The sequence below is a fragment of the Hesperophylax consimilis genome, chromosome 14 (assembly GCF_061612785.1).
Source record: "Hesperophylax consimilis isolate HC1 chromosome 14, BYU_Hcon_1.0, whole genome shotgun sequence".
NCBI classification, from domain to species: Eukaryota; Metazoa; Arthropoda; class Insecta; order Trichoptera; family Limnephilidae; genus Hesperophylax; species Hesperophylax consimilis.
The window spans coordinates 14673346-14700432 of record NC_142849.1 but is presented as its reverse complement, the minus strand read 5'-3'; the positions used below and the strand labels follow the sequence as shown (position 1 = coordinate 14700432).

The 27087-nt window shown below is 32.1% G+C and overlaps 2 protein-coding genes across 2 annotated transcripts; one reads left to right on the top strand and one right to left on the bottom strand.

Annotated features, from left to right (window-relative positions):
* Nucleotides 1-2268: 2268 nt before the first annotated feature.
* Mpc1 (mitochondrial pyruvate carrier) lies at nt 2269-16376 on the bottom strand. The gene is made up of 3 exons (XM_089639254.1): nt 16017-16376; nt 5257-5357; nt 2269-3393 (listed from the first exon to the last, which is right to left on the bottom strand). The coding sequence occupies exons 1-3, from the start codon at nt 16082-16084 to the stop codon at nt 3218-3220; spliced, it is 345 nt and encodes a 114-aa protein (XP_089495380.1). The 5' UTR covers nt 16085-16376; the 3' UTR covers nt 2269-3217.
* Nucleotides 16377-17803: 1427 nt separating this feature from the next.
* On the top strand, nt 17804-25873 carry Mpi (mannose phosphate isomerase). The gene is made up of 7 exons (XM_089639252.1): nt 17804-17871; nt 19957-20280; nt 20728-20869; nt 20969-21139; nt 22826-22993; nt 23278-23480; nt 25102-25873. Exons 2-7 carry the CDS (start codon nt 19963-19965, stop codon nt 25321-25323), a joined length of 1224 nt encoding a protein of 407 aa, XP_089495378.1. The 5' UTR covers nt 17804-17871; nt 19957-19962; the 3' UTR covers nt 25324-25873.
* Nucleotides 25874-27087: the final 1214 nt, after the last annotated feature.

Sequence of the window (27087 nt, the reverse complement as noted above, 5' to 3'; positions counted from 1 at the left end):
GTCCCTCTCTAAACAAATATCCTCTTTTCTATCAAGCCTTATCTAAAATTGCCTCCCCTCCATTCAACATCTCATCTCTTCTAAGTCTGAACTCGACTCCAATTTTCATTATAATTTTGAAATTTGCCTATTTAAATAAAATTAATATTTAAATTCACCTTTCATTTCTCAATAATTTTACATGATGGCCAAGAACACTCTTGAAGGGTGAAAGCCAGAAATAATAAGAAAAAAAATAAATTAAAAGAATACTCGAGGTTAATTATAAGATGTAAAGCAGCAAAATTAATATGATTATCCGCTTTTTATCCATTCTAGATGAAATAAATAATGTAAATTTCCCACGAAACATCTATTTACAAAGTAAGTAAACTTGATAAATGCTTTTCAAAACACGTTATTGTTTTTACTTAAAACCGCACCACATATGCAGTATGTATGTGAAATACAGTACTTTGATGACAAAATCGGAATTATGATATTTGACATGGAATTTTGCGACATGCTTTTTCACAGATAAAATAAACATATTTGCAAGTGAAGAAACGACAAGCTGGAATAATATTAAGATACATTATTTCCTTTCCAAGCAAGTAAAATATATTTTAGTATATAGAAGCATTCTTTAAGGTTCAAAATTCCGACACTGCCATGCGAATGCTAGGTTTTGTAATCTGCAAGCCGAATTTGTTTTTTAGTTTTTTCCCAGTTACTGATCAGGTCATCATTCGATTCCTGGGGTAGCAATTATAACTGTTACAAAATGCTTTACTTAACTCTGGCTTGTAGCATTCTCGAGAATGGCTGGGTAATACGGGGACCAGTAGATGCCCCATACTCAAATGATATAGAAAGGGTGCAAAAAAGTTTATCCATTACCTTTATATGTAAGAGTTTGGGTATTACCGTCTGTTATATCCCTTCCACTTTCTCGCAGGAATGTTACGACTAGATCGTCCAGACATTAGGAAAAAAATTGCAATGGTATTAGTAGCACATAAGCTGCTCAATGGACCCATTTGCAATCCTGATGTTTTGGAACGTATTTCGTTTTATGTCCCCGATAACTTCACCGAAGTTAGGCTGCACAGGCTTTTTATTTTTTCAAGAGGCAGACCAACCTACCAATGATCATGCCTCTGAGGAGAATGACTAAGCTTTTAAACCAACTTTCATCAGAGATAGACATTTTTCACTCAAACTTCAGTGAACTAAAGATTAGAATAAGTGTTTTTTTTTTTTCGCACAAGATATAACAGATACAAGCTATAAAAGTACTAAACGAATATCGAATATTATTTGAAATGCAACACAGTTAATCTTATAATTTGTTTATTTGCTCATACCTGCTTTCTTTAAATATGCCCGACATCTCTCGCTCACTTGCACACAGGAGTTGAGTGGGTGCGGAACGGAGAAAGAGATTCGAATCGGGTTTCACAGTCAAAAAAACCCTCATTCCAGGAATTGAATTATTTCACTAACAAATAATATACTATCCCTTTGTTGAAATACCGATCTAAACGAAAGGCACGAAAATAAATTTTAAAAAAGGCTTGCATTACGATTCGATAATTATGTACATATAGTTGGGACCTTTACAAAGAGATTGGTATATAATTTTCATGTAAAAACACTGAATGATTCCGTCATTGATAATAAAATACTGAATAATTTCTGCTATTGAAATGAGCAAAAGGTAGAACTACCCTTCCTGGCCTTAAGCATCAATCGACCGAACGGGTAGAACTACCTTTCCCGGCCAAAGTGTGTTAATATGGAAACATAAAACTGCTTTCTGCAGTTAAACACAATGAATTCACCCAGATTTCACCGTTTATCCCATGTTTTAAGGTTCTATAAATTTAGCACATAATATGCCAAATATCATTCGAGTGGCTATTAAATTGTCGGCGGGCCCTGTACAGCAAGCCCAGATTCTGTGAGGCTAACATGACTTTAGCTTCGACTGAGCCCTGTACCTGAGCTGATCACTTAGGGCTAGACCAAGCATATCAATGAATATAATATAATATTTTGATTAGAAAATTAGTTTAATTGCCATTTAAAGTTGGAACTGATTTGTTGAGAATTCAGACTATCCCACCATGATTTTTCACTGGTTTGCGCTAGTAGGTACATTATGTAGTACAAATTATTATTAATTTTTAAATAATACGCATGCTGATATTTCGGATCTGAAGCTGAGAATCTCAACTGCTCGGTTATAGAGATCGTCGATTGTGATGGGGATACATTAATGAAAAATTCTCAGTGTATATATTATTTGTATTTATGATTTCATTAAATATTTATATATGTACATGAATATTATACATTAGTCACTTGCAATTTGAATTATATCCAAATTGTAACATGGAAGGCCAGAATTTTAGATGAACGATAACTGTCCATCACATTTAAAATAGTTTTACAGTACAATAAATTTTAAACCTATTAGGTACTCTTTTGATAATTATAAATATCTACTTATTTTAATAAGCAATTCCTTTAAATCTGGAAGAGTAGGCACGGCGTAACTACTATTAACAACCAGTTTTAATATACCCTCTGTAAACTTGTTAATTTAGTTCTTGTCAATCAGTAAAATGTTTATTTTAATAATATCAAAGACTCAAGATTTCAACCTAGTAAAATCTAGAGACTCGCACTGAAAAGTAATGAACAAGTGTTCTTTTGTTGTATATACATACAATTCTTTTATAATTAGTTGGCTGTAATACTGAATTAAACACCTTTAAAAAGCGATGAAAAAAAAACTAACCTAGTTTTTATTTATCACTTTTCGTTACTTTTTAAAGGTGTGTTCAATTGTCACTGTGTTGAGTTATCCAGTAACTGAATTTAACAGACTGATCCGAATTATAATGCTAACTCAATTTCACCAAATTTTGAAATTGATTTGCCAAATATAATGATGAATTATTAAATTTGGCACAACAACAAAAACACGAAAAAAACTGTTTCCATTATGTATTAAAAAATTTGAGTAAGTATTTCGGAGCAGTTCATAGTATCACTATCAGATTTTAATAAATTTTCTAAAATTTAATATTATTTATAGTACTATTCAACGAATTAGATAACATTTATTATAAATAGTAGTGCAGTCTGTTATATATGTATACGGTAGTTGTGCATTTTTTCTAATTCAAATAATCTATAAATATAACAAACAATAATGAATCTGTGGAACTTATTTTTCAAGTGATTGCTCCTTCTTGGCTCCGCCGAGATAATGGTAGTTGATGAAGCGACTGCCCTGCGTGAGTTGGGCGCATTCGTTTGTGACGTGGCAAGCCAAAAGAAGCAAGTTTCTAGGCTGCACTTTCCAAGCGAACCTCATAAAACACATTGAGTACAGACAGAGAGCTGAAAACAAAATACAAATGATATTATTTAACGTGTCTCGGGAGACGATTCTAGAATAATTCTGACACTTAAGGTGATTCAACTTGTTTCAGAATTAAGTAATTATCTTCAGGAGATGATTCTAGAATCTGACACTTGTGGGTATACTTAAAGAATTCATAATCTGCTCTTTCATAGATGGCGCATATTTTATTACATTACAAATGTTTTGTTTTGATATTCGCACAAATCGTTACAAAAAAAAAAATTTCCGCATCTCAGGTGCAATAAGTGTAAGGATGTATTAGACGTTCTATGGGTTTAATATAGTTTCCTTTTGATAAAATATTATACAATATTGCAGGAGCGGTTCTTCCCTTAGGTCAATTAGTTTTGACCCCCAAAATTATAAGACAACAATAATAATAAATTATGTGTATCAAAACAACTGGTCTTATTCTTAAATTATTTGAAATGTACTGCGAAATAGCATGGCTGCGAGTGGCGGAGGTGAGTGACGAGCATAAATAACATCGATTTAGTAGGAAAAAAGATGTGAGATCTCATAACACGTATGCCTAATGAATGTTGCATGATCGGTGCAGATTAATTGACAGTGCACACTTTTTTAAAGCGTAGAGTGTCAGAGGATAGTCGCGTAGCGAGCAAAATGCCTCCCTTTAGTTCACAGCTCTCACAAGAATTTCACCATGCGGTCGAGGCGGCACTGAACGGGGCATAAGTTGCACCAGAGAAGAGAGGGAGAATAGTTAGGAATGTACTTACACCCTCGAGGCGAAATGGTATCGAAAAATATCAGAATCAATTTTTGCGTGAGAAAAATGCTCATAGCTCGCCTTCTCACGGGTTAAATAAATACTGCGATTAGAACACATCTTAATATTTAATCTGTCCATTTTTTTGTACTTAAGATATTTATAAACGTAGAACAAATAAACTGTCTGTAAAAATTGCTTTGAATTGTCGAATCTCCTACTTGCAAAACTTTTTTCAGATTTTATTTTATTGAATAATATGGCAAATTAAGTTTTTTTTATGATTAAGATCTTCACAAAATAAAATATGCTTTAAAATCGACTCACGCAGATGGTGTCAGTGGCAATATCAACCTTACTGCTACCAGTGCAAGGGTGTGTAATTTAGTTTGAATTACAAGGATTTTTAGAAAGTGCTTCGAAGAATTAAAGAAATTTGTATTATTATTATTATCTTGTCTCTTAATTTGCTTTCTTGGCAAAGAACATTCCGCCTAGGAATTGACATTTTGTTCAACAGCACTTGAGCAGAAATGTATCGATGAAAGATTATGCGCATATGTTACCGAGGTCGGTTACAAATTCTAACCCAATAAGAATGAATTACAAGCAAGGCATAATATTAAGGCTATTTTATCTATCACGCTAGGTATAAAAAGTGAAAAAAAAAGAAATATTAGATTATTTCATTTTTTCAATCTCTGGGACAATATTTTCACATGGTATCAAAATAAAAAAAATTTCAAAAATATATTTTTACCCAATAGAAGTAATCACAATTTATAAATTTGAAATCGCTCTCCTGAAAAGTTTTCATTTTTGTTTTTTACTCTTTATGATAAATATTATCTTTTCAGTCAGAAAATTTTAATAATATTTAGTATTTTTGATTAAATCTAAATCTACATCTTTTTGATTAAAAAAAATGTATTTCAAATCTTTTTAGCTCAAAATGACGTTAAGAGCTGAAAATAATTTCATTGGCTTAAAAATATCTCACAGAAAAAGCTGTGCAAATTTCATTATGCTAGAGTTCACTTTTTGGAAGTTTTTAGTCTGATGACTATGAAATATATAAACGGAATGAAATATCCTCTAAAACACTTACCGAATGTCATCTTTCCACTAATAAATTTGGGGTCTTTTTTAATATCAGCAATGGCGGCAATAGGAATTCCCCAATTGGCTACTGGCCCCCAAAAATGGGTGCTGAAACAAACAAACAAAAAAACATAAATACATTACACAAACAGATACATTTAAAAAGAAACAAAGGATGTCTTTCAAGAACTTTCTACGTTTTTGTTTACATTTTGTGTTCTATTTTGAATCTCCTCCCAAAACAAATATCTTCTATTTTACCAACATGACTTTATTGACCTTCAGCATCTTTGTAATTTAGAAGATAAGGTGAATTGAGGTTATTTGCATAGAGATGGTGTCTTTGTAATCTGATTATCGGAAAGAAAAGATTAATTTAACCCATTCAAAACACCAGATTTTTCAGGAAAATAACATGTATTTAGCATTGTTATTGTATTATTCTGAATGATGGTCTGACACCAGGGCTATACTGAGAGTATCTTCCGCTCTGGAACGTGCCGCAAACATACTATAAATTATTAAATTGTGAAATAACATGAATTAATCACATTAACTTGCGCACGCCGGTATTATACAAAGGATTCTAGATCAATTCCCAGTTGTAACCGTTATCCTTTTATTTTATATTTCATTAATATTATATCTTCTCCTTCAATGATTGTATTATATATTTAATATGTCGTATAGATAATATGTGTATTTAGATAAGTACACTGATAATAAATAATGATTTATTATACCGGTTTGTGAAATATGTGTTCATCTACAGGGCTAAAGAAAATAATCTCTAAATAGTATATAACTACGCAAGGGATTATGATAGGGTTATCACTATCATTTGGAGAATTTCTTCCGGATGGTTTATGTATAAAATACATGCATATTACATTTGTATAAAGTAGAGAAAAGTCGATGTTTTTTAATTAAGTCGTAAAATTTTTTTTTTTTCGGGTGCTTACTTTGATAACGCTGGCTAAACCTTATGAGATACTACGGAATTGTATATCTTAACCTTCCAGCGGGCGCGCTGTCGTAAAATTTACGACAGACGCGCCTTATCGCTTCCCCCACTCTTACCACTTAGTCGTAAGCATCGAGCTTCGAGATATGCTAGAATCATCCAAATCAAATCAAATTTCAATCATTTACCGCAATATATAAGTGCTGAATTACGAGATCAAAGTGAATTACGGTCGGGCAGTTGAAGCGATAACAGAAGAAGAAAATAGAAGCTTTCCAAAACCCGGTGTTTGTCGGTGCACTGGATAAGAAAAGATCCTCAGCATCAATGAAGTGTTGCCTTTGCCAGTCCTTTACATGCAAGAACCATTCTTCAGATGAGGTGGTTTGTAACAATTGTAAGGATGAGAATTTTGATTTTGACTAAATAAGTCGATAAAATATTTGTTTTGAAATATTAACATGTTTAGAGTGTTGCTTCGTTTTTTTTTTGAGAAAGTCAAATAATTTTTTTTTTTAAGTGCTGCCTATTATCATTTTTCATAACCTTAAAGAAATTTCCTAACATTTGGATAAAGAAAACACCACTTACATGGAGAAAACTCGATGACGTAAAATTTACGACAAGCGCCCGCTCAAGGGAAATTTCTCAACGCGCCCGCTGGAAGGTTAAATCTTAAAAAGGTCTACAGAAAAGTCCGTGATGTCCTAAGGTTAACCCCCAGCAACGCCGGGTATATGTCAGTTAGTAGTACATAATCTGTTATCTATGAAAGCCTGGTGATCCCTTTAATTCATTTTCAAATATAACAATATCTGAAGATCGCACAGTTTTCAATAAAGAATGTGTAGTACATATTATTAGGTTGTAAAGTTGACTGCTGTAAAAAGCAACATATTTATGATTATTGAATGATCAGGCAGCATTCGGCTGATGCGCTCATATCTGATTTCAGAATAAGTTTAAGAGTTATCGAGATTATTTTCTTTATTTCACAATAAGTTTAACAGTTATCGAGATTATTTTCTTTATTTCACAATAAGTTTAACAGTTATCGAGATTATTTTCTTTATTTCACAATAAGTTTAACAGTTATCGAGATTATTTTCTTTATTTCACAATAAGTTTAACAGTTATGAGATTATTTTCTTTATCGTGTCTTCTCTACAAATAAGAATCCAATCGAGCTTTAAACTGGTTTATATTAGTAGAATGATGACACTTTTTGGAAGTTCGTTCCATGCTATTTGCAAGAAAGTGTTTCCTAGGGTTGGATGCAAAAGATGTTGGTAATCTTAGTTCCTTGAGTCTATCTTCATATTGCCGGTATTTTAAAGTTCTTGGTTTTTTTTTGTAAATCGTCTGTGTATTCTCTCCATAAGATCTATATCTTTTGCAAAATATGGACTCAAGCATATTCCAGGAGATGTTGCTTATATGTTTTATATATTTTTAACCTCAAGTCCGGTGTTAAATTATTTATGATTAAATATGTTATCGAGTTTGCTCTTTCGACAATCCCAGAGATACGCGGTTCCCATTTCAAATAATATTTGTAGGTAAAAGATTTTAAAAGATCCGTCGATATATTCCTTAATTCTGCCCGAAGACTTGTATGAAGAACTTCAGTGGCTAGCTTAGCAATTAGATATTCAAAGCAGAACTTTAATGAAACATTATTAACTCAACTCAATTTACGAGTATTTAGTGTGTGCGAGTCAATGTCTGTTTCTGTCAACATATAACTATAACGGAAGTAATAGAAGGGTTAAAGTTTATCAGTCTTTGAAGATTGAAGATAATTGTCTCTTCTAGACGTAGTAGTTATTAATGTATTACGTCTAGTGATATTTCAACGGTGTGTCTTACTTTTAGTTTAACAGAAATATTATATAACAGATTTACTTTCCTTTTGTGATTTATTGTGTACTATTATAGTTGTGATTACATAATGTATTTAACCTACCTTGCAGTCATGTAATTAATATTAATCCCTCAGTCCTCTAGCACATTGACCGATATATTTCTCAAAGATGCTATCAGAAATTCGGTGAATTTGTGTATTTCCGCTTCACAATAAAATCCAAATAAATGGAATATATCTGAACATTTTTGAAGGGTGAATAGTAAACACTTTTTTTTTAATTGTAAAATTTTAAATCAAACATAAAATTACCGATAACGAAAAAAACATATTATAGTACACAAATGTAGGTACTATAAATATCAGTGACACCTCAATTTTTTTGTCGTTTCGTATAAAAAAAATTCACAAAATGTCACAATTTTTTTTCTTAAATTGCGGTTGGAACCTTTGGTTTCATAGAAGTATACATTTTAATTGTTATGGGGTTAACTTCTGCATTTGAATATAAAGTGTGGTGTTTTCTCTGTCTAACTCCGTTTAGTTCAAATTTCTTACAATGACAGTGAGGGAGATACAACAATTTATATGAGACCATATGAGCTATTCCCAAAAGCGAACTAATTTACTCTACGGATTATTGCAGTTTGATCACAAAACTGAACAAATCTGCTTGAGGGGTTAATTAAAGTATGAAACGTGTATCAAAGATATAAGATAAATATTGCAAACATTGAGGCCCTTTAAAATAATAAATAATTAAGGTTATACATAATCCACAGAAGTAAATACATAAATATTTAATACAAAAATATAATGTAGGAATTTTGTAACGCTATGCATTACAAACGTAATGATTTTAACAAAATAATGCGTAAAAGCCTGATTATAATTCATTGTGAGTAAAGAATAAAGTCAATAGAGAATAAAAAAAATTACAGACAAAACTGAACTCAAATAATTTCTGGAAGTTTGGATTTATAAATTTACGTTTACTTAGGATGGATTGTTTCGGAGAATTTGAGCATTCATCAAATTTCTAAGTTCAAGTTCTGTTATTATAAAATTATTGGCCAGTTGTTTCACAAAAAAATAATAACAGAACTTGAATAGAACCTTCACAAAACTTGAAAACCAACATTGAAATTTTATGAATTGTTCTAATTCTCTGAAACAACCCATTCAGACAGTTCAACTAATCGAGTAGCAGCTTCAAGATCTGTTGTCCTCAAAGTAAGCTTTCTACAACTTCTCTAGCCGGATACAGTCGTGATAATCATCTCAAAGGTGCTTTACAGGACAAAGGTTGGTGCCATTCTCTGCGGTGCTTTGAAAGTCACTAAGCAAATCCTAAAAATTATTTTAAGGCTTTGATTTGTGCCTTTGGTTTAAGTTGAGTTTAAAAGCCTAAGACTTTGATGATAATGTGATCCCTTAGAAGTGGAGTAATGTGACATAAATCGGATTCATTCAAGATCATTCTCTCAGTGACATTGAAAACAGACAGATTTATGGAACAATGACAAACAAATGTGTGAAGTCAAGTTGAAGTTATTTTTGTTATAAATATATATTAGTATTATAGGAATATTAATTAATTGGAAAAAAACATACATTTCATACTAATCTTGTCAAATTCCACAACACGCAAAAAAATTTAAACAGCAATTGGTTTCAATTTAATTACTACAAGAAATAACTATATATGTGGTGGGAGATGTTAAAAGATGCATTAAAGTGTTCTCAATAAAAGGTTGAAGGTTGGGAAATACACACAAATTATTAAAACGCAAATTAAACCCTAAAAACCTATTTTGCGCATGTTTACTTAAACCCCCGACTTAAATAGTTGTTTTTAAATAGCCTTTGCATGCAGCGGAATTCGACAAGTTTACCCATTTTAAACTACAATCAGTGTTCAATGCCGCAGCAAGGCTTATCACCGGGGTACCCAAGTTTTCGCACATTTCGGAACACCTCCGAAATCTTCACTGGCTGAAGTGTCCTGAAAGGATCCAGTACAAGCTATGCTGGATGGTGTTTAAAGCTATCAACGAAATGGCGCCATCGTATATTAATGAGCTATGCATTCCGGAGAATACTGGTCTAAGGCAGTCAACTCTTAGATCAGAGACATCATCTGCAATTGGAAGGTTGAAAGAGCCTAAGCGAAATCCGAACACTAAGTTTGGCGATCGTGCATTCGGAGTATCCGGCCCTTAGGCTTGGAATAAACTTCCTATGGAATTGAGATGTATAACCAGCCCAACAGAATTTAGATACAAACTAAAAACTCACTTTTTCAGAAACTCATTTCCATAAATCCGTCATGCAAATATTTCTTTTTTTTCATTTTTTTATACCGTAATTGGGTCAATCCGCACCAAATCATCCAGAAAATTTTGGATTTGTCACCCACCATCTCAGATTTTGATGAAACTTTAAATTTTTAATCCTTCCATATAGATAAGAAAATATACCAAATTTTACCTTCCTACCTCAACTCGTTTTTTTTTTATGGGCAGTTGAAGTTTGGGCAAAATAAGCGTTTTTACATATTCCGAGCACTCCGGAAGAGCTTGTACCTTCAATGAAAAAAAATTGTATCTTTGTCATTTATAGTGCAAATGCAATGAAAATTTTCAATATTATCAAGAAAACTATGCTGATTGCAGAAAAAAATAAATAAACCCTTTACATTTATCTACTTGACTTTAAAAAATTACCAAAAGTAATTTTTTAAGTAATTTTTGGGACGGAAAAGGTACTTTACAAAAAAGTAATATCTCGGGAAGGTACAGTGTTAATGAAGTAATTTTTTTTTTATTCATATCTACAAATAGCATAGAATCACATACAAAAATAAAATTCATGGCATTTTACTTGCTTCAATAAATAAAATCCATTTTAAACTTTTTTCAAACTTTTTGTAATTTTTTTTTTATTCTTATCTACAATAAACATAGTACAACCTAAAAAAATAAAACTCCTGGTATTTTGTGTGCTTCACAGTGTAGAGACGTTTTTAAAATGAGAAATCTTAATCATACAGAATTGTTCCAAGTTTTTTAAAATCTAGATACTGTATTTGCAAATAAAAAAAGTCAAACTTATTCGGTCCTTTACAACATGCTGGTAAGCTTGCAATGTAAGCTTAAGGCACCAACAAAATAATGTACCTTGTTCCTTACCCTGAATGCATACACCATAGCAATATTTTATAACAAGATCAACTTTTTAACTCTTTTCAATACAAAGTTAACTCTTTAAAAAACAAATACAATAAAAATAAAACAGGCAATGTAGGATTAGGTTAAATGAAAGTACATTACAATAATATTGTTTACAAATAAATGTTCAAGTTCATTTTTTACTTTTATTCTTGATCTGACCCATAAGATGGTTGAACTTTTGATCAGCATGATGAACGTCTTTTTCAAGAAAGTAGTAAGCTCTTCCTGAACCTTTTGTTGTGGGAGGGTCAACGATATTAAAAATATTTTGTAGTGGAACAAAACAAATATCTTCTTTTTGATGTGGCCAGTAAAAGGATGGAGCTGGGCCAAAAGGATGCATAAACTTGATTGATACATCACACTCGTCTTCATCTTTGGAAACCACAAGTCCAAAAAACCAATGGTTGTCATATACGCAAGCTACATAAGAGTTTGTACAAATTTGTACCATACTTAGTTGCTCAGAGCGATTTCGTTCCCCACTGAAGTTAAAAATCAAAGCATAATCTGAATCTGAACTTATCCTTTTTGTGCCAACTTCATTTTCAGACAGAGGAACAAAGCAGTGGAAACCTCGAGTGCCTGGTATTGTTTTAGCTTGTGAAAAACGCTGCTGTAATTGTTGCCTGCAAGTGAATAAGCTTTCTTTTCTCAGCAAGTAAAAATATATATTTTCTACTCTCGACTGACAAAACTTAAAAGTTTTGTCTACAGTTGTGATAGTGTTGCCAGGGCCAAGTTGCAAACTTTCTCTAGTTAGAAGACGTTTTACTGTTCCACCTATTCCATCACAGGGAGATTTCCCATGACTCGTAGCAAAAAACGACCAACATGCTTTCAAGTTGAAGTCTTTTTGATGGTGACACAGATTTAAAAAGTTTTTGCAGTTTTTATATTGCGCTGCGCAACCATCAGTAAAATAATGAACACTTTGAATTTGGGGAAATTTTTGATTTAAAAATTGAGCAACAATTTTTTGAGTTTCGTAAACGAAACTTACATCATGTTCCAAGTCATCTGAAATTACACACAAGCTTGACACTGTGAGATCTTTGCCAGGCTCTTCACAAGTGTAAATTACCACTGGGTGGAGTGAACAACTGTCTTGCGTCCAGTGGTAACCCTGGACTTCATTCTGGATAACATAGGAGAAGTTTTCACTGAAGTCTAATAACACAACAGCTTCATTTATCTGAAGCTGTGCTTTTAGGGACTCTTTGAGATATTTTGATTGAGACTTTGTTATAAAAGAATGAGGAAGAAGTTTTACAAGACTCTTCACAAGATGTTCTACATATTCATGAAAGGGAACTGTAACTGAAACCTGCTGTGTTCTATCAGTAGTTACCCATGCACTGTATGTAATTTCATCTTCTTGGTCCCATTCTTCAAATTTTTCTAACAAATGTTTCTTAAGATTTTCACTAGATGTTGAACACTTATCGCAATGTCGAAGCATACAGTCTCTATTGTTCTTTGAGCACACTAAGTAGTCCATTAAATCATTGTACGTTTCTTCACTGTCACAAGCATTAAGAAGCAACACTACATTTTGATGAATTGCACAAACGCAGACAGAATGAGAGCCTGGAGAACCTACTGGCACACACCATTTGGGACGCAACCAACAAAATTTCGAAATCCCAATTTTTGAAGCAGGGTATTCAAACTTGAAGGTAGCATAAAGTTCATTCAGGTTACAAAGCAATAGTCTTTTTTGTTCATAAACATTTTTGGTTATGCTAACTTTATCTTTTTTCCCTGGCATAACACGAGAAAATTCATCGTTTTGGTAGAAATTTTTAACCAAAGTAACTGTTCCTTGGTCTAATGGTTTTCCTTTTTTTGGATCAGGTAAAGCAATGATACCATTTTCATTTAGTAGCTCTCGTGCTTTACGAACTGAGTATTCACCAACACTGAATTCTTCAGCAACCTTTTTTCTACTCCACGAAGTTGGAGCGAGAGTTAGAAGCTGAATTCTCTCACGGCGTGTAACTTGTGTTTCCAATTTTTTTTTAACCAACTCAACAAGCCTGTCCATGTCATTAGCTTTTTCTTGAATACATCTTGGTATTTTTGCATCACATTTTACTGGGGAAAATTCTTTTTCTAAAACTTTACTTACTTTTTTCTTTAAGGTTGAACAAGCAGAATCTAACTTCCGTTTAGCGTAACTAGACTTACTGTGGGATGGTATTGCATGTAGTTTAAATGGAGATTCTCCAATGTCAGTTAAAGAAGTGTTGATTTCTTGTAAAAAAAATTCTTTGTTTAAAACATTTTCAACTTCACTTATGTCTTCTTGAAAAGTGTTAAGCTCTTCAATTTCATTGTTAAGGTTTTGGCTCTTACTAATTTTTGCTCTGCATGCATCACAAATTTTTTGTCCAGGGATTGCTTTATTAGTTACTTTTAGAATGGTATTAATGTTCTCTGAAAATTCCAAGGATACTGTTCTTAAAGTTTTTGTAATTTTCCTTTTGTGGCTTTGGAACGGGTCAAAACAAGCTTTTTGAAATGTTTCATATTTATTTAAGTTAAATATTCTGTGGTGCTCACAAATGTTGAAAACCAAGTCTGTAGATACAAAACTTCTTTGTTGAATAAGCTTTTTTTCAAATTCACTTAACAAATCCACACTCGTTAATTTCTCTGACTTAGTATAACTTTTTTTGTGACATTCAGTACCATTATGTTGTCCCACACTAAATTTAACTAAACTTGTTTCGATTAGAGACATTTTAACAACGTACACCATAACATGAAACAACTACTGTATTTATATAGATGATCACTGCTTTGAAGCTGACTCAGAACTAAGCATGTCAGAGGAAACAAAGCATGTAGTATCCTGCAAACTTAGTGATGAGGCAGATAGTAATTTTCATGTTCTGTCTTGTTCTTGTTGCAGATACATCATTTCCATGTAGTGACTTGTCTCTAGGACTGTTTCTTTGATATTAGTCCATTCATTCAACCTATATTACTAGCTATATACCTAAACTATAACTTGCCCAATTACAAACTAAAAATAGATATAAAAAAAATCACAAAAAGTTTGAAAAAAGTTTAAAATGGATTTTATTTATTTTTGTATCTAGATTTAAAAAAACCTAGAACAATTCTGTATGATAAAGATTTCTTATTTTAAAAACGTTTCTACACTGTGAAGCACACAAAATACCAGGAGTTTTATTTTTTTAGGTTGTACTATGTTTATTGTAGATAAGAATAAAAAAAAATTACAAAAAGTTTGAAAAAAGTTTAAAATGGATTTTATTTATTGAAGCAAGTAAAATGCCATGAATTTTATTTTTGTATGTGATTCTATGCTATTTGTAGATATGAATAAAAAAAAAAATTACTTCATTAACACTGTACCTTCCTGAGATATTGCTTTTTTGTAAAGTACCTTTTCCGTCCCAAAAATTACTTAAAAAATTACTTTTGGTAATTTTTTAAAGTCAAGTAGATAAATGTAAAGGGTTTATTTATTTTTTTCTGCAATCAGCATAGTTTTCTTGATAATATTGAAAATTTTCATTGCATTTGCACTATAAATGACAAAGATACAATTTTTTTTCATTGAAGGTACAAGCTCTTCCGGAGTGCTCGGAATATGTAAAAACGCTTATTTTGCCCAAACTTCAACTGCCCATAAAAAAAAAACGAGTTGAGGTAGGAAGGTAAAATTTGGTATATCTTCTTATCTATATGGAAGGATTAAAAATTTAAAGTTTCATCAAAATCTGAGATGGTGGGTGACATGGCCTGGATGATTTGGTGCGGATTGACCCAATTGTTACATTATCTAGCGATTCCGTTCATTCAATTTTGTTATTGACTTGCCTACCAATGGACAATGGACAATATCAGCGGGAACATAACAAGTCAATCGGTTTAATTGTTGGCAGATGAATCATCTAAATGCGTTTAAGATTGATGATTGATTTTATTCATTTATTTCATTCATTTAACATATATATCCAGCTAACAATAAAAACACCTTAATATAATAGAACTTCCTTCTTCTTCTGGCGTTAGTAAGATTAGATTGTTAATATTAATTTTAGTTGTAAGTTGCTAAATATGTAAATACTTGTATATAAGTCGTTAAGATAGTAGTTATAGGCCTTAGTCGTAAGTCACTAGATATAAGCCTTAGAGATAAGTCAGTAGTTCTAGTATTAACTATTTAAGAAATATATTTGTACAGCGCCCTTGAGGTGATTTCTCACGAAAACGGCGCTATGTAAATTAGCCAAATATTATTATTATTTAAAATTCTACAAGCTTAAGTAGTTAAAATCGTAAAACAATCATAAATATATGACAATATAGAGAGAAGGATGAAGCTCACAAAATAGACTACATTTTTGAAGTAGAGTACAGATTACTATAGTAAAATATAACCTACATACGTGTTGTAAATAGATTATTTTGTTTTCAAGACATTCAAATGAAATCTTGTAAGATAAAGAAGAAAATAAACTTTAAAAATGTTATGTTCCATAAATTTAGAAAGGAGAGGTTTATACTGTGCGAACAATATTTTTCAAAGGTGAGTGAACTACTAACGATGCATTAACGATGCCAAAAAATTTCATAAATAAGATTTGGGAGGTTAACGTCAGTCAAATGTCATAATATTAAAATTAAAGAAATTTGTTATAAAATAATTACGAAGGTTTTATTCTTACCTCATAAAATAAGCCCTAAACTCCGGGCTCTTAATTTGCTTTCCAAGTTTACCGAATAAGGATGACATGGTGAATAATTTAGAATATTTACTTGTGGAAACAGATTTCAAGTGTCAAACTGTGTCAAACGATTACATAAATTATTGCAAGTTGCAATGGTTTAGAAAAATCACGAACCAATGGAGGCAGATAATTAATTTGTGTTACCGGCCGCACCAAAGGCTCCACGATTATTATTATTTAGCTCTTGTTTTCTTGAATATTTTTGACGACATCGAAAGTATTTATAAAGATATTTACCAAAATAATTTTATAGAATATCAACGAACGTTTTAGAAAGTTTAATAAAAAGAGCATGTTTTGGCATGTTTCCATGCCGATCTTTATATATAGATGAGCGGGCGTTTTTGCTCGGCGCCTTCAACAAATTTAAAAGTAATTTATTTTCTTTCTGGCAACCTGTAAAAGTGATAGTGCATGACTATGGCTTCTGCTCTTTTTGACATACTTTCCGTTTACTTTTTATCGTTAAAACAAAATATGTTTTACAGCCGGTAAAAATTGGTATACAAAATTATATAATTCATATTTTGACCAGTCGAAGCACAATAGCATTTTTATAAATTAACACCTCTCATGAATACCCTTGTCTGCAAAGTCAGTGTAAAGACAGGAAAACTATTTCGCTACCCGGATTATATTATGAAAGAAAAAAAAAACTAGTAGGTATTTCAAATATGATTTAAGATTTTCACGGCCAAAAGTATTTTTGTTATTTGTTTTTGGGGTGTTATGCCGTGTTGCGCTAACTCCTTCTTTAGCCAACGTTTCGGACAGCATTGCAGTGTCCATCATCAGGGCATAACATCTGCCACATCTGCCCTGATGATGGACACTGCAATGCTGTCCGAAACGTTGGCTAAAGAAGGAGTTAGCGCAACACGGCATAACACCCCAAAAACAAATAACAAAAATAGTAGGTATTTCATTTGATATATCGGCATTCGTAATAAATTATTGATGAACAAACAAATCTAAAGCACGATTCATTCCAAAAACAATCCAACAAAGTTGGCATTAAAAGATCAATGCCAGTTTTGGAATATGACAAAATAATATCACGCAATTTTTCAGAATTAATAAATTATTAAAAATGGTGTAAATGAATGGGTAATAACAGCCTGTTATCTCTCATCCCGGACAGAGAAGTGGTCTAGATAGTTGATTTATGAAGAGGTCTATAGTTCGATTTTCGGTCGAAACCGGTTTATTCTCTTTTCTGTGTTTTTTTTTTCTATTTTACACTAGCTGAATATTATTAATCATAATAGTTATTGTTTTTTTTTTATTTTTTATTATTCTTTATATCGGCTTTCACCCATTAAGAGTGATCTTGGCCATACATTACAACATTTTTCTTATTAATAAATACAACAAATTACAGGATAAAATTGATTACACAACATTACATAACATAAATAAACCAAACATAATATAAACATAACATAAACATAAACATAACATAACATAACATAAACACAACATAACATACTTAACATAAACGGTACAGAGCTGGTAACAGTAGATTATCACAAAATTATAAAAATAAGAACCTGTGTACAATATAAGTGGGCGCTTTTCGTTATTTAACCAAAGATTTTTCTAAAATTAGTCATTAATTATTATTCAATTAGATTTTATTTCAGGCGGAGCAAAAGTTTCGGTTACGCATTATTTTTGAGTTACTTCGTCGATGGAACCTTTTATAAAATCTTATCTCTTATCTATTTCTAAATATTTTTTACGGAGCAATATTATCATATTGTGACATTTGTTTTTGGGCGGCATTTGTAAGGTATAAATAAATAATTCATAAGTTTTACTGAAATTGACGTTGTGGTTTTATAAGCAATTTATTTATGATAGTGAATGTAATGAATTTTGGGACTATTTATTATTTTGAGATAAATCTCTTTTGTCCTCTAATTTACGATTGAATGTCATAAAAACTAGTACATGGTTTTGGATACGTGTACTTTACTTTCATTATCTGGGCAGTTGGCAGTGGTTGGCAGTCTATAGATAAACCAACGTTATACAATAACAATTTTATGTACTATATATCAATAATAATATATATATATAATTATAGTATTATAATTTCTTTAGCGCCGTTTTTGTAAAAAAAACACCTCGTCGGCCCTCTACGACGATCCAAATTACCTAAATATTTATTTTTATTTTTAGCCTCTAAAATCAAATTGTAATGCAATATCACTTTAATCAAAAACAACACTATTGCAGCAAATAAATCACAACTCATACCCACTACGAAAAATTGCTATACTTGGACATTTTTCATAATTCTTTGCTAACTTATAAAACAATTTTTTTTAGCAGTTTTATTAACAGTATTTTACAATTCGTAGGCTTTGTGTACTTATTGATTTTAAAAAAATCTATTCATCTCTCCACGCAGATTCTTCCAGCTTAAAAATTTTCTCTCCACACACTTTCTTCCTATTTTGTATTATTTGTTTTTATTACTCATACCTACATCATTAGAAAGGATAAAGAACTATAAAATGCATCTATTACGGACATTTTGTCACGTATTTCTTAAAATTTAAAAGATTACAAGTTTAAGAATTTTACTCACCTGAAACCTTAGAAATTTTCCTAACTACCCATAAGAATTTACAGACAAAGTGTTTGTACTATTGCTTGTATTAGAAATTTACAAAAGTGGCGATTAGCAACATTTTTGAGTGCTAACCCTTAAAGTTTATATTATTTGTGAGCAGTGGCGGCTCAAGCACATTTTCGGTGGTGGGGACCGTCATTTTTTATGTGTAGATACTGACATTTCATTGCCAGAAAATGGGAGTACGAGATCCAATATAAAATATACACGAATAGGTTTTTTACTGCAACAAAAACACTAGCACATAACCAAGATTTTTTAGAAAACCACTCTGGATTAAAATTTAACTTTTTACGAGTTTTAACAACATGAAACTCGATTACAATGTCTCTAGGTTGGTGAGCACCTAGGCGTTTCACTTCTACTTTTTCGTCAAATGTTAACGTACTGAATTTATTTTTCAGTAAAAAGTCGACTTCATTCATTTTTTCGAATAATTTCTAACAAAAATTATTATTAGATAAGAAGATAAGTCACGCACCTAACCAGAAACACCAAATGTTCATAAATATTACGTTTAATAAAAAATAACACAAGTTAATCGTAGATACTTCAGTTTAAAGCGCTTTTACCACGAGAACGGCGCTATAGAAATAAGAAATGATCCGATCAATCGATATCAATACTATTATTTTACTTAAACGTCACAAACGATTATAACACGACTAACGCATATTCTGACCCGTGCATAACTGACCTACTTCAATAATTAGAACTAAAACAAACGATCACAAGGGGATTTTCAAGTCTGTCCCCTGAGATTTCGTTAGAAGATTCCAATACGCATGCGAAAATTCTTAAAATTTCATACAAGAGTATTCAGTACAAGTAGAATAATCATTTTAGTGGGAATAAATCCCTGGGGTTGTCCCCCAACTGCGCAGAACGTTCTACGCATAACTGGACGCTAGCTAGTTCGGGCTCGTCGGTCGCGTTGGTATTAGTAATATTAGTAATTAGTATGCTGCAAGGAACGGAGGAGGCTAGTCGCACGTTCGTCGGAAGAAACTTTTCAAATTTCGAGCTTAAAAATTACCCTAATGAATTTTTAGTTGAAATTTCTGCAACTGTTAATTACTTTCATGTAAAGAATGCATTCATTATTTTTTGCGAACTGAAAGAATTGTCATTTTTTTCTTGGTAGATTTCTGGAATATCTGTAGTGGGGACTGTCCCCACGGTCCCCTTGTGAAGAACCGCCACTGTTTGTGAGACTAAAGTTTGTATTTTTTTCAGTGCAAAATGGAGCTTCAATGCGCAGTGCAGAATTACGATTGGGGAAAACTCGGTAAAGACAGTGAAGTGGCCAGACTGGCCGCTGTCTGCAACCGCACCCTGACCATCGAGGACTCCAAGCCCTATGCAGAGTTGTGGATGGGAACCCATGTCAATGGGCCCTGCTTTGTCCCCGAGAGGAACGAGTCTCTCTCGGGCTATCTGTCGCATAACCTCGATTCCCTCGGTGTCAGCGCCCAGAAAGAATTTGGCGATGATCTGCCTTTCTTGTTCAAAGTTCTCTCAGTCAGGAAAGCGCTGTCAATTCAATCTCACCCGAATAAAGTACGCAAAATGATAATATGGGATTTAAATTTAATTCTATTTTTGTAGTTTGTGTTAAATAGGTAGGTACCTTTACTTAGTTCTTAGTTATGTAGAACCAAGTAGTGTGAATTTCAAATGGCCATACATAATTCTATTTTTGAATTTAAAGTGTCCTAAAATCCTAAATAAAAATGGTTACTCGTTCTTTCATGTAGAATCACCTCCCGAAGTTAATGCGCTTTATCCCCGAATCCCTTATATAATGACCAGTGGGTTGGGTTGAATCAAAGAAATCTAAATCTACAGTTTATTTAATTTTTTATGTGGACCATTTTTGACATATTATTTATATATAAAATTCCAGTTTGTGATGCCCGTGCAAATACAGGACATCGTTTGATCAGGAAGTTTTAAAATTAATTTCTTTGAAAATCCTATTGTAAATATTAATTTCGATGATTCCAGAAACATGCAGAGGAACTCCACAAAGCACGTCCGGACTTATACAAAGATCCCAACCACAAGCCGGAGTTGGCTATTGCTTTGACACCCTTTGAAGCCTTGTGTGCATTTAGACCAATCGAAGAAATCAAAAACTTCGTGGCGGGTACGGTTTCATCTCTTACAAACTTGTTTCAAACTCGATCAAAAAATTTTATTCGATTTTACAACATGCTAATGGTATTATGTTGTATTTATATTCTAGATTTGCCCGAGTTACAAACTGTGTTGGGTGAAGAAGTTACGAGAATAGTTTTGCAAGGGAAGGCCAACTCCATGGTGATTCTTAAGAGTGCATTTGAAGCCTTGATGACACAAAGTGTTGCAGTCCTAAAAGAGAACTTGGATGAAGCCGTTCAACGACTCAATACAGCAGGTTTGTAAATAAATAGTATTACAATCAATGACATTACAAAACATTTAGTCTATGTCTTTGTAATCTCCAAGACATGCCTTGGAGATTACAAAGTGGCGATCAAAAGATACCCTAATTGTCGTACTTTCGATTTAGTGGTTTTAGTGCTAAACTGTCATGCTTCGCTTGAGGTTATGTGCTATCTCTAACTAAATTGCGTAAATCAGTGCCAAAATGAGAAAAAATCAGTGCCAGTGTGATGAGAAAGTGTTTTCATTACATGACAAACACTAGTAGAAGTCAAGGAATAATATTTCATTGACTACATGAGTGAAATAGCGAACGTAGCAACACAAAAGTATAAGAAGTACAACCTACTAGTAGTAGGTCGTTTTGTACAGCGTTCCATATTCATCTTAGCGAGTAAGCTTGTCCGAGCTTGTCATCTCAATCATACAAATTTAAATTCTAGTAAACGCTGCTCGGTCCTATATCTATTTCATTCATACATACATATTCTTTGAGCGTCTATCTTTGTCATACATCAATACACATTTGAATTAAGAATTTACTGGAAACAGTAAGTATGTTTGTTACTTGCCATACTTTGTTTTAATTTTGTGTGAAAATAACGTGTCTGTGTTAGTAATGTCATTGATTACAATGGGTTTGAATGTTTTGTCTACGTCAGTAAGAAATTGAGATTAAAACTCGTGGCCTAATGATAGCCAACCTCCGATAGGAAAGGACACCAGGAGAAGATGAAGTAGAAAAATAATGACACGTGAAAAAGCTCTTATTAATTCATTTTAGTATTTTAAGAGGATAACTTGAAAAACTAATGATTTTATTTATCTCACGCAGACTGAGATAAGATTACGTTTTTTTTGTATTGACTCTCTTATTTTTGGATTGTCATGTTATTTTTGTCTTTCTGTGAGAAAAAATGGGCCATAATAAAAATATACATTTTTCAAATTCCATTTTTATTTAAAATAATTTTCAAAGTTTTAATTTTTCTAATCTGCCAAAAACGTTTTTCTTTTCAATCGGCGCTATTGAGATTTGACCCTAACACCCTGAGAAAGAGATGAGATTTTCAAATTCCCCACAAGCTCCTTTACCTCCAAAATTGAAGTAAATTGTATTTAAGTTAGAATTTATTTTTTATTATCAAGTAATTTTCGTATTTTCTCTTCCGTTCAGGCTATAAAAATAGACTTATTTTGAAAATTTGCTGTGAACGAAAACAAAATATAGTGCGTTCTCACAATTTATTTTTTATTTAATATTTGTATTTTTTTACAGTAAATAAACAATTTTTACATGTTATACAGTATTATACCGTAAAATAAAAATAGCTTTTCCTCACCATAAAGAGACAAGACTCTTGTGTTTGGTGAGGGAATTCTAGCTCGATTATACAAAATCATATAGGTAATCAATAAAATAGTAAGAAAAATGCAAGATTTGCGAATAATAGATTTTAAGTATTAAAAAAAAAAAACAGAATTATTATTATTGTAAATATGAATTATTTTTCATTATGGTTGGATAATCCCGGTCTGTAATAGAAGGTTCTCCTCCCAAAAAACCCAATTCTTGAATATCTTAGAAAAAGCTATATAAAGCTAGAAAAATTTAGCATCGGCGATCAATAACATAAACTGTAATTGAGTTTTATTCTATTTTTCATTCCATTTACAGACCTGACAACCCAGACCAAGCTCCAGTTTCCGTTGCTGCAAAGATTAACTACCGCATTCCCAGGAGACGTGGGTTGCTGGTGCATTTACTTCTTGAACTACCTCATTCTCAAACCCGGAGAGGCCATATTCCTTGGACCAAATGTGCCACACGCTTATTTATTTGGAGGTAAACAACTACATATCGCCCTTGTGGAATAACAAGGCTCCACCTGACACAGCAATGTCATGCGATAATGAACTCTAATGTAGAAAGAACTACATTAGAGTTCATTATCGCCTGAACATTGCCATGTCAGATTTAACCTTGTTATTCCTAGAGGTCAATATTCTAAATTCAAACAATGAATCTGCAATTTTATAATCAAGAAAATTAATCTGAGTAGGTGAATATTTCAGATATCATTTCAATTAGATAAAATTTTACTGAAAACAAATTATTGTTCTTTTCAGATTGTATTGAATGCATGGCTTGTTCTGATAATGTGGTGAGGGCTGGACTGACGCCCAAGTTCATAGATGTACCGACACTGGTCGGTATGCTGGAATATGAAAGTAAATCGCCGGAGACTGTCCTTTTCCAACCCAACGTCGAAGATTCTTTCACAAAAATTTGGAGGCCGCCTGTGAAGGACTTTGCGGTTGCCGAAATAAGGGTAAAATGTCTTGAAATATCTTTCCAGAAGTAAAAATATTCTTTGGTATTCTTTCCTCAATCCATCTGACTACAGTCTATTGACCAGTAAATTTGTCTGTATTCGATTATCCACTCGCACTTGCCCCACATTTTAACAGTCCGGATTGCACTGACACAAACAGAGGCCTGAACGCATTACGAAGCATTTACCATAATTACATTATTTTCTATGTAAGTGTAAAAAGATAATATTTGTTTTTCATGATTAACAAAAAATATTTTAAATAGAAACAGACAGCATAATTTTTTTTTTAAATTCACACCAGCCGAAAGGACGACTTCTCCAGTGCGGTGACTGAGGAAAGGTAGCTGTACACGATTCTACCGGCAGGACCCGGTACTACAAAAACTAAGCCACTCGCAGCATCAGTTCGGTTTCCTTTGGGTACCCCTTTCTATGTTTATGAAATGTTCACACAAAATATTTCTGTCGGAATAGAGTGTAGTGCGAGCTTTATAACAACTGACAGAGCGCACATAGTTGTTATCAAAGTTGTAATTTTCACTACGGTGACCTCAAAAATGAATCAATTATTATGGTTTCGGTATCTAATTAATAAGGAAACTATGTTTAAATAATCTTGATATTTAAAAATGATTATTAACTTATTGTTGTTTTATGTAAACAAACAACTGACTACGTTGAAACAAAATTCAGTTATGTCTGAAGATATTCGTTTATGTATAACTTAAAATATAAAACACGTTAATAATATTTTATACTAATAGAAGCGGAAAAGAATGAGTAGCAATTTAACACATTATAAAATTAATATAAAAAGTATAGAAATACATTCATAATTGTACTGACAAATCGACAGAAACACAAAAAATAACCATGTAACATCAGTAAACTTTGACACTTAACAACTTAATAAATATCAGGGTTACAACTCTAAAATGTTTAGTAGAAGACAGTCCAATTCATTCTTACACAGTGCAAGAAGTTTTATTTCCATGGCTATAATACATAAAATGCTAGAAAATAAATAGAAGAGTAACTCAAGACGGTTTATACGCACGATCACCAGTCCCCAAATGCGGACTATGCTGCTTTAAGAATTTTCCGCGTAAGTCCAGAATGGTGGTCCGGGGCAAGCGAGTGGTTATGGTATTTTTGGTTTGGTGTTAAGTTCTCGAAAAATTGGGTAGGTACCTTATATTTTGATCCAGACGGAAACGTTTTGTTCAGTTTTACGTGTTAATGTATTGTCTGCAGATTGTTTCAAATTAGGCAGGCATTTGGTTATAAATTTTATGCGGGCAGCATCGGTTAAACATGCATACCTTTTTTTAATAATGTCAAAAAAAATATGATGTAAAATTATGTAACAAACTGATAATCTAATAAATGTTTTATTATTATTATATCGTTCAGAAAAAAGTATGCATAAATACACCTCTGTATAAATATTATAAGATGTGGTATGCAATACATAATATACAATGTTCATTTATAAATTCCTCACTATAGTATCAATATAATCATTTCTGATTTCAAAGGTATAAAGAATGTTTCCATGAATTAACATGTAATTTTTTAATATATTAATTTATAATTTATAATTATATAATTCCAGATTCCAAAAGAAACTAAAAAATCTTACAACACCATAATGCGACATAGCGCAAGCATTTTCCTAGTTGTCTCAGGAAAGGGAACCGCGACTGATCTGGAACAGAAAGAAATCAGCAAAGGAAGTGTTCTATTTCTCAAGTCTTCCAGACAACTGACGATAGATCTTCCGGAAGGAAGCAGCGAAGATTTGGTCATATACCAGAGCATGTGCAATATTTTCTAACCTAATTTTAAAGATAATCTTAAAAGATTTTAAAAGTCATCCAATAATACATTATAGAGTAAACTTGTTTGGACATGCGTAATAATTCAGCTGATAACAATTTGCTTAAAAGCTGAAACAGCTCGAAAATTGGCACTTAACGAGGATCATTAAAATATAAATAAACATGACTGGCGTTGATTGACGCTCGGGCGACAATGTTACGTTTGAAAATCAGTGAAACAATTGGCCACAAATTATTTAATTGATTATTTTCATTGCATACGAAAATGATATTGTTATTCTTCTTTTGTTATTGATTGTTATTTAGTTATTAAGGAACTAATGATTTAGTTTGCTTTTTATATATATTGATATAACTTTTAAATAATATGGTGGAATAATTTAATGTGCAATAATTTATTAATTCCTGAACCTGTACATTTTTTACTATTATTAATTCTAAGTTTTAAATAGTTTCAAGACTTTCTACATCTACTTTGAATATTAATTAATTTAAATAATATTTTGCAGCCTTAAAAAATATTGTTGTATTTACAGTATGCATGTATTTTACATTATTTATTATTTAACAGGTATTCAGTCAACAGTATTTTTAACTGTTTTTTTTTTGGTGAATTGTTAACAAAGTAAATATGCCTACATATAATATATATATTTAATTGTGTTAAATAAAGAAAAGCATTTTCTTATTTTGTTATTTTGTATTACCCTCTTCTAAACTGCACCAAAATGAAACTTCAGCAAAAAGTGATGTTAGACTGGCTATTCAGATCTAGTCTTCATTATTATTTGTACAAGGTTGACCTTTTTCCAGTTATAATCGATCCTTTTGTGTATGTTTAAGCATTATTTATTTGGTTAATGTTGGAGTGGGTTTTCCGATTTCTATAATTTTTTCTTTATACTACAATAATTTTATTATAATGAATAGAAGAAGTATCTAATCACTTAACCCAGTGTATTTTTCCAACAAATAAAACAAAAATTAAGTGAGTTATTGTAGTGTTGATAAATGGTTGTTGCCTCAATACCGCTCAACAGATGTCATTAGAGTTATTATTTATTAGATTATTTTTTATTTAGTTTATATGATTTTAAGATATATCAATAGGTGGCAGTAGTAACATCCCATGACAGAGATAACATGTTGGCCATACCCGAATGGTTATGAGTAGAGCCGATGCTAGCTGATCTTCAGGCAAGTACCTCAGGGAGTTCACTCTCGCAATAGAATAACTTAGAACCTCGAAAAGAACGGACATAAGTCCTGCTAGATATTTATTGTAAATATCTCACAATAATAAATAAACTGGTAATAACAGACGGACCGAAGTAATCATTGTAAACTTCCGATAATCAAGTTTATACCTAATTGAGAAGAGAATTAACAGTATACTTTTTTTTTGTTCTTTGTTTTTGGGGTGTTATGCCGTGTTGCGCTAACTCCTTCTTTAGCCGACGTTTTGGACAGCGTTGCAGTGTCCATCATCAGGGCAGATCCGGTAGATCCGAAGATGTGTATTGATGAATCTCCGGATCTACCGGATCTGCCCTGATGATGGACACTGCAACGCTGTCCGAAACGTCGGCTAAAGAAGGAGTTAGCGCAACACGGCATAACACCCCAAAAACAAAGAACAAAAATGCTTTTGGCCGTGAGAATCTAAAAACTTACCGAACAGTATACTAAGGACGGGTTGTTTCGGAGAATTTGAACAATTCATCAAATTTCAACGTTCATTTTCCAGTTCTGTGAAAGAT

Coding starts and splice junctions, on each gene's coding strand:
- Mpc1 (XM_089639254.1), bottom strand. CDS start 16,084: ATGTCATCCTTATTCGGTAAACTTGGAAAGCAAATTAAGAGCCCGGAG. Junction 5,358..16,016: donor TTTAGGGCTTATTTTATGAG/GTAAGAATAAAA, acceptor TGTTTGTTTCAG/CACCCATTTTTGGGGGCCAG. Junction 3,394..5,256: donor TAGTGGAAAGATGACATTCG/GTAAGTGTTTTA, acceptor TTTTGTTTTCAG/CTCTCTGTCTGTACTCAATG.
- Mpi (XM_089639252.1), top strand. CDS start 19,963: ATGGAGCTTCAATGCGCAGTGCAGAATTACGATTGGGGAAAACTCGGT. Junction 21,140..22,825: donor TCAACGACTCAATACAGCAG/GTTTGTAAATAA, acceptor TTCCATTTACAG/ACCTGACAACCCAGACCAAG. Junction 22,994..23,277: donor ACACGCTTATTTATTTGGAG/GTAAACAACTAC, acceptor TGTTCTTTTCAG/ATTGTATTGAATGCATGGCT.